The sequence below is a fragment of the Euleptes europaea genome, chromosome 12, assembly GCF_029931775.1.
Source record: "Euleptes europaea isolate rEulEur1 chromosome 12, rEulEur1.hap1, whole genome shotgun sequence".
NCBI lineage: Eukaryota > Metazoa > Chordata > Lepidosauria > Squamata > Sphaerodactylidae > Euleptes > Euleptes europaea.
Genome location: NC_079323.1, coordinates 10,165,577 through 10,179,683, shown reverse-complemented (window position 1 = coordinate 10,179,683; position 14,107 = coordinate 10,165,577). Strand labels below are relative to the sequence as shown.

The window sequence follows — 14,107 nt, the reverse complement described above, 5'->3', positions numbered from 1 at the left end:
GCAACCACCCCTCCCAGAATCATAAGAAATTACTGCGAATTTTATTTGCCTTACAGCCTCTAAGAATGAGCCTTAACCCCGCCCCCAAAATTAGAGAAATTACAATAGGGCTTGCATCTCTGGAAAGCCTGCAAGAGTACACTGCTTGCTTCTGTTGAAGCAACAGTGTGGTGTAGTGGGTAGAGCAGTGGTCTTGTCAGAAGCAGGCCTGGAGTTGAGAACAGCTACTCCGTTACGAAGCTTATTTTGTGTCCTTGGGTTCTTGCAGTGGCTCAGCTCAAACCTCACACTGAGCCCTAGCTAAAGAAGTTTCATGGTGGCTTGGTCTGTATTAACCCGCAAGCCAGAATTGGGAAAGCCTTGGATTTAAAGCGGATTTGCAAGTAGCTGTTTATGCCAGCTGCAGTTTTGTAGTGCCTTGGTAACACCACATTGCCTGCCCAGCTCAGCATCCGTGCTGTCTTAGCAACAGCTAACAGTGAACACATGAACACACAAAGCTGCCTTACACTGAATCAGACCCTTGGTCCATCAAAGTCAGCATTGTCTACTCAGACTGGCAGCAGCTCTCTGGGGTCTCAGGCGGAGATCTTTCACATCACCTAATTGCCTAGTCCCTTTAAACTGGAGATGCCAGGGATTGAACCTGGGACCTTCTGCACCTCAAGCAGATAGCCACGGCCCCACCCCACAGTGCCAAGCCAACAAACTACAGAAACAAGCGAGGAGTCCACGCCTCGCCCCTCAACATTTTAGAAGCTCATAGCATGGTTTGGTGTAGTGGCGGAATTGAAGGTTTCCCTTTGGCCCAGTTTAGGCAGAATCCAGTGCATTGGCTTTACCGTACCACCGCAGGCTGGCATGGGTGTGATTCAGTGCTGTTTTGCGATAAAGTTCCACACATGTAGGAAAACAGCTGTTCAGGGAAAGAGGGCTTGGCTGACCCATTCACCCTGACTGGCTAGCATCTCTGTGGGTAAGAAGGGTGTCTTTTGGTGAAGAGGGAATTCAAATATGTCCACCTGCCATCTAAAAGCGATACAGCCCCCCTAACTTTATCACTTGAGTTCAGCCAAATTGTGTTAACATAACGCTTAAAAAGGCCCCTGTGAAGGCACCTGTCAGGTTCTCTGGGGCAGAGAGAGAAATGTCTGTGCTTAGATATCTAGCTGTAAATTCTCCATTGATTAAAGTTTACAATACCTGCGGATATCCCTTCATCCCCATTTTCTTCACCGAACAATTTTATGATTATTTTTTTATAATCTGCCAAAGGAAATCAGGCTTCAATAGTTACAGATTTTGAAAGTTAATCATTGGGCCTTATGGGGGAGGGGGAATGAAGAAATTGCTGTCTGAAAAGAGCAAGGATTGTGAATGGACGCTGCACACAATTGTATTTTATTTTTTTAAAAGGGAAACTCCCAATTTTTTTGGGATCAGGAATTTTACTTGGTGCTTTGTTTTTTTTCCCTTTAGAAATGATGCCCTCTTGTTTTATTGGTTGATCCCCTCTTGTTTTATTGGTTATAATTTTGGAATTAAAAAACCCAGCTCTGTCGCTGCGTGGGGCTTTTTAGCCAATTTGTCTCGGCCTCTTTTTTAAAATGGGAGTGTTCAAGGGAGGAGCTTGGATCACTTTCCAAAGCAGGGGGTAGGCAACCTGGGGGTCTCAAGTGCCAAAAAATCCACCTTCTATCTTTAAAGATGCTGATGTGCCAGCAAACAAAATGGGGGGATGAGGGAGCTGTAATTGGCCAGAGATGCTTAGAGCTGCTAAGTCCCCATGACGCTTGAGCTCAGTAGGACGAGTTTCTACTCCAGTGGCATCTTAAAAACCAACAAGACATTCAGGGTGTAAGCTTCCAAGAATCAAAGCTCCCTTCTTCAGATGCTTTGACTCATGAAGGCTTATACCTTGCAAATTTCCAAGTGCCACTGGACTCTAGAAAGACAAGACTCACTGGAAAAGACAATAACACTAGGAAAAGTTGAAGGCAGCAGGAACAGAGGAAGACCCAATGTGAGGTGGACTGACTCTATCAAGGAAGCCAGGGCCCTCAGTTTGCAAGATCTGAGCAAGGTTGTTAATGGTAGGATGTTCTGGAGGGCATTGATTCATAGGGTTGCCATCAGTCGGGAGCGACTTAACAGCACTTAACATGCACACATATTGCAGGCAAATACAGCTCCCGACTCATTAACTGGAGAAATAGCAGCCCAAATATCCCAGGTTAATTGAGCTGCTCAGAAGCTAAGCAGGGGGCTAGAGCAACTGCCCTATGAGGAGCGGTTAAAATGCTTAGGGCTGTTTAGCTTGGAAAGAAGGACGCTGAGGGGAGACATAGAGGTCTATAAAATTATGCGTGGCTTGGAGAGTGGACAGGAAGATGTTTTTCTCCCTCTCCCATAATACTAGAATGCGGGGTCATCTGCTGAAGCTGGAGGGTGAGAGATTCAAAACAGATAAAAGGAAGTATTTCTTCACACAACGTGTAGTTAAATTGAGGAAGTCCCTGCCCCAATTGTGGTGATGGCTGCCAACTTGGAAGGCTTTAAGAGGGGAGTGGCCATGTTCATAGAGGAAAGGGGTATTCATGGCTACTAGTTAAAATGGATACTAGTCATGATGCATATCTATTCTCTCCTGGATCAGAGGAGCATGCCTATTATCTTAGGTACTGTGGAACACAGGCAGGATGGTGCTGCTGCAGTCATCTTGCTTATGGGCTTCCTAGAGACACCTGGTTGTCCACTGAGTGAACAGGCTGTTGGACTTGATGGGCCTGGGATTGTTCCGGCAGGGCTTTTCTTATGTTCTTAGGGTCAGCCCTGGTTAGTACTTAGATAGGATACCAGCAAGAAAGACCTGGGTTGCACGGCAGAGGAAGGCAATGACAAACCACCTCTGCTTGTCTCCTCCCTGAAAACCCCGTAAGGGGTTGCCATGAGTCAGTTGCAACTTAATAGCACAATTATTTTATACTAGAAAACTGGCCAAATTTAGCAATGTTGTACGTAGGGAAAGTGTAGAGCTGAAAATACTGACATGGAAGAAGAGGAGTTGGTTTTTATATGCCGGCTTTCTCTACTCAAACTAGCTTGGAATCCCCTTCCCCTCCCCACAACAGACACCCTGTGAGGTGGGTGGGGCTGAGAGAGAGTGACTAGCCCAAGACCACCCAGCTGGCTTTGTGTGTAGGAGTGGGGAAACAAATGCAGTTCACCAGATTTGCCTCTGCCACTCGTGGAGGAGTGGGGAATCAAACCTGGTTCTCCAGATCAGAATCTACCGCTCCAACCTTACCACTCTGCTCAGTAATGCTTCTAGGCTGGAAGAAGACTTCAGAGTCTTCCTTGTCTGGAAGAGCCACTTCGAGTACAATCCTTGTTGAAATTATAGACTAGAAAGTAAGCAGATTGTGGTGGTCTAGGAGACAGCTAGTTGACAGCTAAGATGGCAGTGGTGATGGGAAGTGCTGTCAAGTCGCAGCCGACTGATGGTGACCCCGTAGGGTTTTCGAGGCAAGAGACGTTCAAAGGTGGTTTGCCATTGCCTGCCTCTTCATGGGGTGAGCTGACAGAACAGACACTGGCCCCAGGTCACCCAGCAGGATTCATGTGGAGGAGATGGGAATCGAACCCGGTTCTCCAGATAAGAATCTGCCGAACGGAGCAACTTCCTTCTAGATCTGTGGGTTTAGACAAGTGCAGCTTTAGGATTGCATTGTCAAGATGGTGGAATACCACACATTCTTTAGAGAGGGGGATTGGATATTTGAGGGAAACGTCTGTAAGGCTGTGTCCTGCTTACGTTAAAGGAGGATGTTTCTCAAAATAGACCACCAGGAAATCTCCCCCATTAGGATTTTTAAAAGATTAGAGGGTAGGGTTGCCAACCTCCAGGTGGCACCTGGAGATCTGCTATTATAATGGATCTCTAGGCGACCTAGATCAGTTTCTCTGGAGGAAATGGCTGTTTTGGGGGGGGGTGGACTCTGTGGCATTATACTCGGCTGAGGCTCCTCTTCTCCCCAAAACCTGACCTTTCCAGGTTCCACCCCCCATATTGCCAGATATTTCCCAACCCAAAGCTATGGGAGGATCAGTCCTGCCACTGGGAGCTTGGCTTGGTGGGCCTGAAATGGCTGCCTGTAGGGTTGCCAACCTCCAGGTACTAGCAGGAGATCTCCTGCTATTACAACTGATCTCCAGCCGACAGAGATCAGTTCCCCTGGAGAAAATGGCTGCTTTGGCCATTGTACTCTATGGCATTGAAGTCCCTCCCCAAACCCCACCCTCCTCTGGCTCCGCCCCAAAAACCTCCCGCTGCGGGTAAAGAGGGGCCTGGCAACCCTAGCTGCCCCTGAGCTATAAACAGAACTGTCCATTTCTATTTGGGAGAAGTGACATCAACGTGCAAATATCTCCCTTTCTAATCACTTGAGCTGGGTCCATTGCTTTGATCTGCTAATGAAATTAATCACGGGTTGGTGAGAGGTGCAGGCGCACTGAAGGGACTCGCCTCTGTAGCAACATCTTTGCAGGACTGTGACTCAAAACTCTTTGCTGACAGTTGGCCTGATTTTTCAGTTCAGTTGTGTATTAAGGGTTCGGAGGATCCCTTATGACAAACAGTAAACTGTGCGCAACATTGCCACCTGGTGAAGCGTGCTGGGTCAAGCAAGTCTGGAGGAAGCTTTTGTCTCATCCGCTTAGTTAAAACCAAGTGAAGCTGGGATCCCTCGGCTGTAGAAAGGTAATAGCAGTAGCTGCCCATGGAGGAAATGGCTACCGTTGGGGGGCATCTGTTACAGCCTTATGCAGTATTTGGGGGTGGGGGTGTCATAAAACATTTTGCTCCCTGAAAAAATTGTGTTTTGGTCTCACCGATACATTTGGTGTGTGTGTTAAGTGCCATCAAGTCGCTTCCGACTCATAGCGACCCTATGAATCAATGTCCTCCAAAATGTCCTATCCTTAATAGCCTTGCTTAGGTCTTGCAAACTGAGCACCGTGGCTTCCTTTATTGAGTCAATCCATCTCTTGTTGGGTCTTCCTCTTTTCCTGCTGCCCTCAACTTTTCCTAGCGTGACTGTCTTTTCCAGTGACTCTTGTCTTCTCATAATGTGACATTCGGTGGGCACCACAAAATGGGCCAAAAATGTTCTCCCACACAGGGTGATGGTTGGCCATGGAGTTATTCCCATCACCACAGCACAGCCAGAAAGACCAAGTGCTGTGATAGCCAGCAAAAGGAAGAAGCTTCTTTAAAAAGACAACGACCATTTATGCATGGCTGTTTCCTCGCGGTCACCCCGCAAACTACTTGGGGGCTTTGCTTGGATTATGTTTGCATTTTCTGGCTATCAGAGGTCATCTCGCTCTCCCCGTGTGTTTTGCCTGTGTTTTCTGGATGCTGGCTAAACACGAATCCAGAAAACGCAGGCAAAACATGCAGAAACACGCAGGGAGAGCGAGGCGACCTCTGACGGTCAGAAAATGCAAGCATAATCAAAGCAAACCCTGAAGTAGAAGAAGAGTTGGTTTTTATATACCGACTTTCTCTACCACTTAAGGGAGACTCAAACCTGCTTACAAGCACCTTCCCTTCCCGTCCCCACAATGGACACCCTGTGAGATAGGTGGGGCTGAGAGAGCTGTGACTAGTACAAAGTCACCCAGCTGGCTTCGTGTGTAGGAGTGGGGAAAGAAATCCAGTTCACCAGATTAGCCTCCATCGCTCATGTGGAGAAGTGGGGAATCAAACCCAGTTCCCCAGATCAGAGTCCACCGCTCCAAACCACCGTTCTTAACCACTACACCATGCTGGATCTTTTCCCCATGATTGTGATGCACCAAGATTTCTCTCTGCCAAGTCTTCCAGCAAGGCAGCTGGGGAGTTTTATGTATAATCAATGATGACTCTTTTTCTACTTGGGGTTTGCACTAACCTCGGGATTTATGTGCCCGTGTTTAAATTTAAAGCTGAATGATGATAGCGTGCAAGGGCATCCAGTTGTGGAGAGGAAACAATTACAGCAAATTGGCTGGAAGGCTAAATCAAAAAGATTAGACCCAACAGAGGGAGGATAAAATGCAGGAGAAATGGCACTTTCTCTCTCCTCGGCTGCTTTATCTGTTGTCTGAGCAAGTTTGGGTGTGAGCCTTGGGGAGAGCCGATTAATTATTTGCAAGTGTTACAGCCTGTCTTGTTCCAAGTAAAAATCAAGGGAATGGTTTTTTAAAAACTCTTCTAAATGATAATGAAATACACATAAATGGCCCGATTCAGTGATTGTTCATGGCTAAGGCGCTATTGATGTGTGCGTGGAGTACTCTTACCCAGAAGAGCTTCAATGTGCATGAGTAACACACCATGGATGTAGATCACTCTACGTGTAACTCAGAGGCCCCCAATGTGGTGCCCTGTAGGGTTGCCAGGTCCCTCTTCGCCACCGGCAGGAGGTTTTTGGGGCGGAGCCTGAGGAGGGCAGGGTTGGGGGGGGGGCTTCAATGCCATAGAGTTCAATGGCCAAAGCGGCCATTTTCTTTGGGGGAACTAATCTCTATCAGCTGGAGATCAGTTGTAATGGCAGGAGATTTCCAGCTAATACCTGGAGGTTTTGTAGGAAGAATTCATCAGTACTGTAAGAGTTGGTTAGTAAAAACGACCAGTAAACACTCAATTATAAGCAATTCTCAATATTACACTATAACAATAAATTACATAACAGCGTGACCCATGTGTAAAAAAGTGATAAGTGGTGACAAACAGCCCCAATACAAAATCAAACAGTAAACATACACACAAAACCGTAATATATATATACACAGTCTCTCAAAGCTCCTGCTCAATACCAAATGGTACAATTCCTCAACATGACATAAGCGATAGCAACGGAATCGTCCTGATAGACATATTTTTTCAGTAATATCAAATTCAATCAAATTGTTTACTGTTTCATTTTGTATTGGGGCTGTTTGTCACCATTTATCACTTTTTACACATGGGTCACGCTGTTATGTAATTTATTGTTATAGTGTAATATTGAGAATTGCTTATAATTGAGCGTGTACCGGTCGTTTTTACTAACTACCTGGAGGTTGGCAACCTTAGTGCCCTGGAACTTACCAACACCTTTCCTGGTGCCTGCCATGTGTGTTTAGAATAGGTTTCCCAACCTCCAATTGGACTCTATGGCATTGAAGTCCATCCCCTCTGCAAACCCTGCCCTCCTCAGGCTCCACCCCAAAATCTCCAGGTATTTCTCATCCTGGAGCTGGCAACCTTAGGCACCCGGTTTGCTTCTGTGTGAACAGACTGCTGGACGTGATGGGTCTTATCATCATCATCATTACCTTTATTAGGCATTTACATCAGCATGGGTCTTAGTCTGATCCAGCATGGCTTTTCTTATGAGTCTATGGCATTATAGCCCAATAAGAAACCCTCCCCTCTCCAAACCCTGCCCTCCTCAGACTCCACTCCCAAAATCCACAGATATTTTCCAACCCGGAGCTGGCAACCCAAATCTCAGGGCACAGGCATTGAGAAAGGCCTTCTCCTCACATGCTCAAGAACTGATGTCCATCACAATAGTCAGTACTGAGTTGACGGATCAATGGTTGACTCAAGCTTCGTATATTTGTATGTTGTAATTCTGGGAGAACTCCAGGCTCCATCTTAAGGTTGGCAACCCAATTTCCAGCCATTCCACACCCACTGGTGCCCCTGGTCCTACAAAGGCTCACATAGGAGGAGAAGAATAAAAAGTCCTTGTCAATAGAACCTGCTCCAATGGTACATAGGGTTGCCAGCTCTGGGTTGAGAAATACCTGCAGATTTTTGGGGCAGAAGCTGAGGAGGGTGGGGTTTAGAGCGGGGAGGAACTTCAGTGCCATAGAGTCCAATTGCCAAAATGACCATTTTGCCCAGGTGATCTGATCTCTATTGGCTGGAGATCAGTTGTAATAGCAGGAAATCTCCAGCTACTACCTGGAGGTTGACAACCCTAGTGTTAAGTGCCATCAAGATGCTTCCAATTCATGGCACCCATATTAATCAATGTCCTCCAAATAGGGTTGCCAGGTCCCTCTTCGCTACAAGTGGGAGGTTTTGGGGGCAGAGCCTGAGGACAGCAGGGTTTGGGGAGGGGTGGTCTTCAATGCCATAGAGTCCAATTGCCAAAGCGGCCATTTTCTCCAGGTGAACTGATCTCTATTGGCTGGAGATAGGGTTGCCAAGTGCCTGGTGGTGGCGGGTAAAATCCCGCCAATCCACTGGGCTGCCTGCTGACCAGCTGAGAGCTGGCGGGCAATGCGTGCATGCACGCCCATGCAACGCGCCTATGTCACTTTTGGGTTTACCCGGAAGAGATGTGGACGCTCTAGCAACCTCTGCAGAAACTTTATGGAAACCATCGAGTTTTGGCAGAGATTGCTAGAGCATCCGCATCTCTTCCGGGTAAACCCAGAAGTGACGTAGGTGTGCCACGCGGGACGCATGCGCGCATTGCGCCAGCGTGTTACACGCCGTAGCAACGCTCCTGAAAAGCTCCCACCAATGGAGCTACGGGACCTGGTAAGCCTAGCTGGAGATCTCCAGCTAGCACCTGGAGGTTGGCAACCTTCTACAAGATGTATCAGCGTAGGTTCTGTATATACAGTTGGTACACCACAAACATTCTTAACACGAAACCATAATGGATGGCATTTGGGGCTGGAATTATCTTGAGCAACTGGAGGTTTACATCTTCCTTTTCCTACACAGGCTGTTTGCAGATCCCCTACTGCTTCAAGTATAACGTGCATCAAAACAATAACAGAGTCTTGACACATTTGAGTTCTTCTCCTCTGCCAAGGAAGAGTGAGAAACCTTATTAAGCATTCAACTTCTCTCTGCCAGAGAAGGCAATGTGAACCCATTTCCAAAACACACCCAAGGAGGGGAAAGATTATTTTTATTTAACAAAGAAAATTTTTCTAAATTAAAGCCCACTAAATTGCTGTTTGTTCCGCGGTGTAGAAGAGCAGGTGTGTGGGGAATATGAAAGCCCTCGGCTCAGCAGGTATAAAGCTCCCCTTTTCTTTTGTGACTTTTTCCTCCTCCCAGGAATAAATAAAGATCTTTTGAAATTGCTCCCGGAAGTGGTAATCTAATGCACCCGCTGTCCCATAAAGATAATAAGCAAGATTTTTTTTAAAAAAACTACTCTCGCCTTCTTTGTAATGGCTAGGGAGAGTTTACAATAGAACATCTATTCCAAAATGTGCTTTTTCTATGATGTTGGCTCTCCCCACTCTTTGGAGAGTGGACTCCCTGGCTAAGGTTGCCAGGACCCTCTTCACCATTGGCGGGAGGTTTTTGGGGGTGGAGCCTGAGGAGCGCGGGGGTTGGGAAGGAGAGGGACTTCAATGCCATAGAGTCCAATTGCCAAAGCGGCCATTTTCTCCAGGGGAACTGATCTCTATCGGCTGGAGGTCAGTTCTAATAGCAGGAGATCTCCAGCTAGTACCTGGAGATTGGCAACCCTATCCATGGCATTATACCCAGCTGAGGTCCTCCCCTTCCCAAACCCTATTCTCCCCAGGCTCCACCCCCAGGCTCAATCTCCAGGAATTTCCAAAGCCAGGGGAGGCAACCGTAGCTGCAAAGTCTTGGAAGCATTTTCTCCACACTCTGGCTGCTTTCCATGGAACCGTTCCCCTGGATTGTACCAAGTCTGTTCTAGAAAATTAGAATGCTTTCCTCCATAGCCAAGACTTTTGCCAAGGTCTGGCTACAGGCCCATGCTGTCTCCTCTGAGTGACAGTGGCTCTCTGGGGTCTCAGGCTGAGGAAGGTCACTCCCAATTAGGGTTTCCAATCGCCAGGTACTAGCTGGATATAGGTTTGCCAACCTCCAGGTCCTAGCTGGAGATCTCCTGCTATTACAGCTGATCTCCAGCCGATATAGATCAATTCACCTTGAGAAAGTGGCTGCTTTGGCCATGCTCTATGGTATTGAAGTCCCTCCCTTCCCCAAACCCTGCCTTCCTCAGACTTCGCCCAAAAACCTCCCGCCGATGACAAAGAGGGACCTGGCAACCCTAGCTGGAGATCTGCTATTACAACTGATCTCCAGCTGATAGTGATCAGTTCAACTGGAGAAAATGGCCACTTGGACAACTGGACTCTATGTAGGGTTGCCAGGGCCCTCTTTGCCACCGGCGGGAGACTTTTGGGGCAGAGCCTGAGGAGGGTGGGGTTTGGGGAGGGGAGAGGGACTTCAATGCCATAGAGTTCAATTGCCGAAGTGGCCGTTTTTCTCCAGGTGATCTGATGTCTATCGGCTGGAGATCAGTTGAATTAGCAGGAGATCTCCTGCTACTACCTGGCAGTTGGCAACCCTAACTCTATGGCATTGAAGTCCCTCCCCAAACCCTGCCCTCTTCAGGCTCCGTCCCAAAAACCTCCCTGCCAGTGGCAAAGAGGGACCTGGCAACCCTATTCCCGGCACAAGCTGCCCCAAGATCCTCGGAACAGAATGGAATTCAAGCCCTTGGGTCCTGGGCTCGACCTCTGAGCTATGTACATATCTGCTACGCCGACTGAAGTCATGTGAATGCATTCTCAAATTGCAAACGTCCACCAAAGCATGATTAATGTCCCACACATGAGAGGCATGATGCTTCCTGCCTTCAATCGTCACTAGCACATTCTGATAAAGACTGCTCAGGCCGGCAAAACTTTGGGATGAATTTTAATCGTCTCCCCTCACAAAGGTCATGCTCCGATGTTCTTTGTACATCCATAAAACGTTTCCCGAAAGGTAAAATCATGTTTCCCCCTCCCCTTTTTGGACTTCAGGGCTGGTCTTGCATTAACAGCCACGTACCTTTGAGCTGAATTATTTAAAACGTTGCTCTATATTGAAAGAACTTTGCTTTTCATCGGTTCCTTTTTAAAAGCTATCTCCCAATTTCTGTTGAGCCAACGTTACATCAGAGGGTTCTCAGACTCTTTTAAGAGCCAACTTCTTTATTGATCAACCCCCCCTCCTCCTTATTGATCACCCCCTACCCTTCCTTCTTAGTGTTAAACTACGGGGATTCGCCTTCTTTGTGGCTAGAAAGCTGCTGTGGGGAATTCTTAAAGTGTGGAGGGGCTTGATTTGGATCAGGACCGTGGAGTAGGTAAGGAAGAGGCTTTACCTAGGGATGCCAGCTCCGAACTGAGAAATACCTGGGGATTTTGGGGGTGAAGCCTAAGGAGGGCGGGGTTTGGAAGGGGAGGGACTTCAGTGGAGGGACTTCAGTTCACCTGGAGAAAATGGCCACTTTGGCAATTGGACTCTATGGCATTGAAGTCCCTCCCCTCCCCAAACCCCGCCCTCCTCAGGCTCCACCCCAAAAACCTCCCCTTGGTGGCAAAGAGGAACCTGGCAACCCTAGAGTGAGGGAAGACTGACAGATAAGGGAAGGGGACAGAAAGTGAGAGGGGGAACACTGACAGAGAAGGGGAGAGAGGAAAGGAAGCAAAGGCAGGGGAAAGCCCTCTCCCTGCAAATTTCTTGCGGGTCCCCACTTCTCAATTCCTATTTCTTTTTCAATCCTATTATGATGGAGTGGGACAAAATAGTGTCTGCATTGGACTGATGCAAGGCAAATGAGGGGGAAACTGCTGTCTGGGTGACCTGTTGCCACAGTGAACACCTCTGCAACATGAGCCCCACAGAGATTCATCTCCGTGTAGAAGCCGCATCTGTTCCCATCTTTTCTGTTCAAACCTGGCACAGAAGAAGAAGAGCTGGTTTTTATATGCCGACTTTCTCTACCACCTAAGGGAGAATCAAAACGGTTCACAATCACCTTCCCTTCCCCTCCCCACAACAGACACCCTGTGAGGTAGGTGGGGCTGAGAGAATTCAGAGAGAGCTGCGACTAGCCCAAGGTCACCCAGCTTATTTCATGTGAAGGAGTGGGGAAACCAACCTGGTTCACCAGATTAGCGTCCGCCGTTCATGTGGAGGAGTAGGGAATCGAACCCGGTTCTCCAGATCAGAGTCCACTGCTCCGAACCACCGCTCTTAACCACTACACCACGCTGGCTCAGTGAAGAAGGAACTCACGGTTGATCTTAACGGTGCAATGGGGAGAAGGTGGTCTCTGGGCTGGTAAAGAGCTGAACTATACTTTTGCAAAACCACTCACTGCAGATCTCACCTCTCAGTGGTTGCTACTGAACTGGAACGTGGGTGAATGCAGAAACGGATTTGTCTGCGGGATTCTGCCATCAGTTAGCAACGGGGCCTTTTTTTCCTCCCCCCATATGGCTTCCCCTTCTTTTTTTGCTCTTGAAACGAGGGGGGGGGGAAACCCTGCAAGAATAGGCCGAGACTGAAGAGCGCAGCACGAAATTATGTGGGTCACTGGAGAATCTGTAACCAACTGCAAGCTTCTATAGGGGAGTGCTGAATTGGTTCATATACCTCTTGTCAGCTCTGACTTGGCCTTTAACCTACTTGCTGCTGCCTGTTCTGTGAAGGACCTGAGTGAATGTTACATGCTGGATTCAGATATATTTAGCACAAAGAAGGAGGTGAAGTTGGTTTTTATATCTCACTTTTCTCTGCCTTTAAAGAGTCTCAAACTGGCTTAAGATCAACGTCCCTTCCTCTCCCCACAACAGACACTCAGGCGAGGCTGAGAGGGTTCTGAGAGAACCGTGACTGGCCCAAGGTCACCCAGCAGTAGGGTTGCCAACCTCCAGGTGGTATAGGAGCGAAAAACATTTACAAACAAGGTGCAATTTTTATATAAGCTACTGAGATTCCTATAAACATACAATGTACAAATACAAGTAACCACACTATAACCAACACATAGTTGGTTGTATCTTCAATTGAAGATTGTGGCTTCTTATTCATCTGAAAATTGAACTTGAACTTATACATACTTGGTACTCTGCTGAGACCTTTGAAAGATTTTTTGCTCCTTTATTGTATATTTTGTACATACTATGTGTTGGTTATAGTGTGGTTACTTGTATTTGTACATTGTATGTTTATAGGAATCTCAGTAGCTTATATAAAAATTGCACCTTGTTTGTAAATGTTTTTCGCTCCTATACTGTTGTCCTAACCTTTGGTATTAGTATAGAGGTGCCTGTTTCTCCCCCAACCTCCAGGTGGTAGCAGAAAGAGAAAAGAACAGCACGGTGGCCAATTATGCTATTAAAGGTATATCTTAATTCAACAATATTTTACACAAAATTTGTGCCAGATATCAATGAAGAATACACACAATAAACACAGTAGGGCTGTCACAAAAAAAAAATTCGGTACAGTTTGGATTCGGCCGAATTTGGCCCTTGTGGGTTCGGTACGTGCCGAAGTCCAAACTCCCCCACTTCGGATCCGTTCAATTCGGCGGGAATTCAAAGTTCGGGAAAAAATTCGGCCGAATAAAGCCATTAAAAACACAATCGCGCCTTTCCGCGGCTCTGGGGGGGCATTTTGGGGGTTAGAGGTCCCAAACTTTCGGCAGAGCTTCAAAGGACGTTTATTGAAAGACTCCCCAAGTTTTGTAAAGATTGGGTCAGGGGGGGCTAAGATATGGGCCCTGAAAGGGGTCCCCCCACCCTTAATGTGCATCTCTCAGCAGAGCTTGCCGCCCACGCACAAAGCTCCCAGCCCCGACAACAGCTGAGAAATTTGCAAAACAACTGCAAAACAACACAACCTTGTTAAACAACACCTTTGCAACACACAACTGAAACCTCCCCCCTCAAACCAGGGAGCGAGAGACTCGAGGGGGAACACACACCCCAGGCAGAACCGACGAAAGCCCCCTTTGGCTTCCCCCCCCCACCCACAGAAACTGCTCCCTCCCCACACACACACAGACTCTGCTTTCCCCCACACACACACACATACACAGGAGAAAAATTATAGATTAAAGCCCCCAAAGGGGTCTTACTGTGGCTGTCTTCTGTTCCATCAAGAGGGGCTGAAGAGGACTTGTAATCCAAGATGATTCCAATTAGGCACGGAACGTTTTGCTCTGGAGATGCACAGGATCGGCTGATCCATTCATCCCAATAGGGAAAAGGGGAAAGGGGAAAG

The 14,107-nt window shown here is 47.5% G+C and overlaps 1 protein-coding gene across 1 annotated transcript in view; it reads left to right on the top strand.

The window, feature by feature from the left end:
* Positions 1-8,506: 8,506 nt before the first annotated feature.
* The window catches only part of RAB38 (RAB38, member RAS oncogene family), a 41,323-nt gene continuing 35,722 nt past the window's right edge, over positions 8,507-14,107 (top strand). Inside the window, exon 1 of the mRNA XM_056858849.1 lies at positions 8,507-8,584. Within this exon, the coding sequence (XP_056714827.1) occupies positions 8,507-8,584 (78 nt within the window). The remainder of the gene's footprint in view (positions 8,585-14,107) is intronic.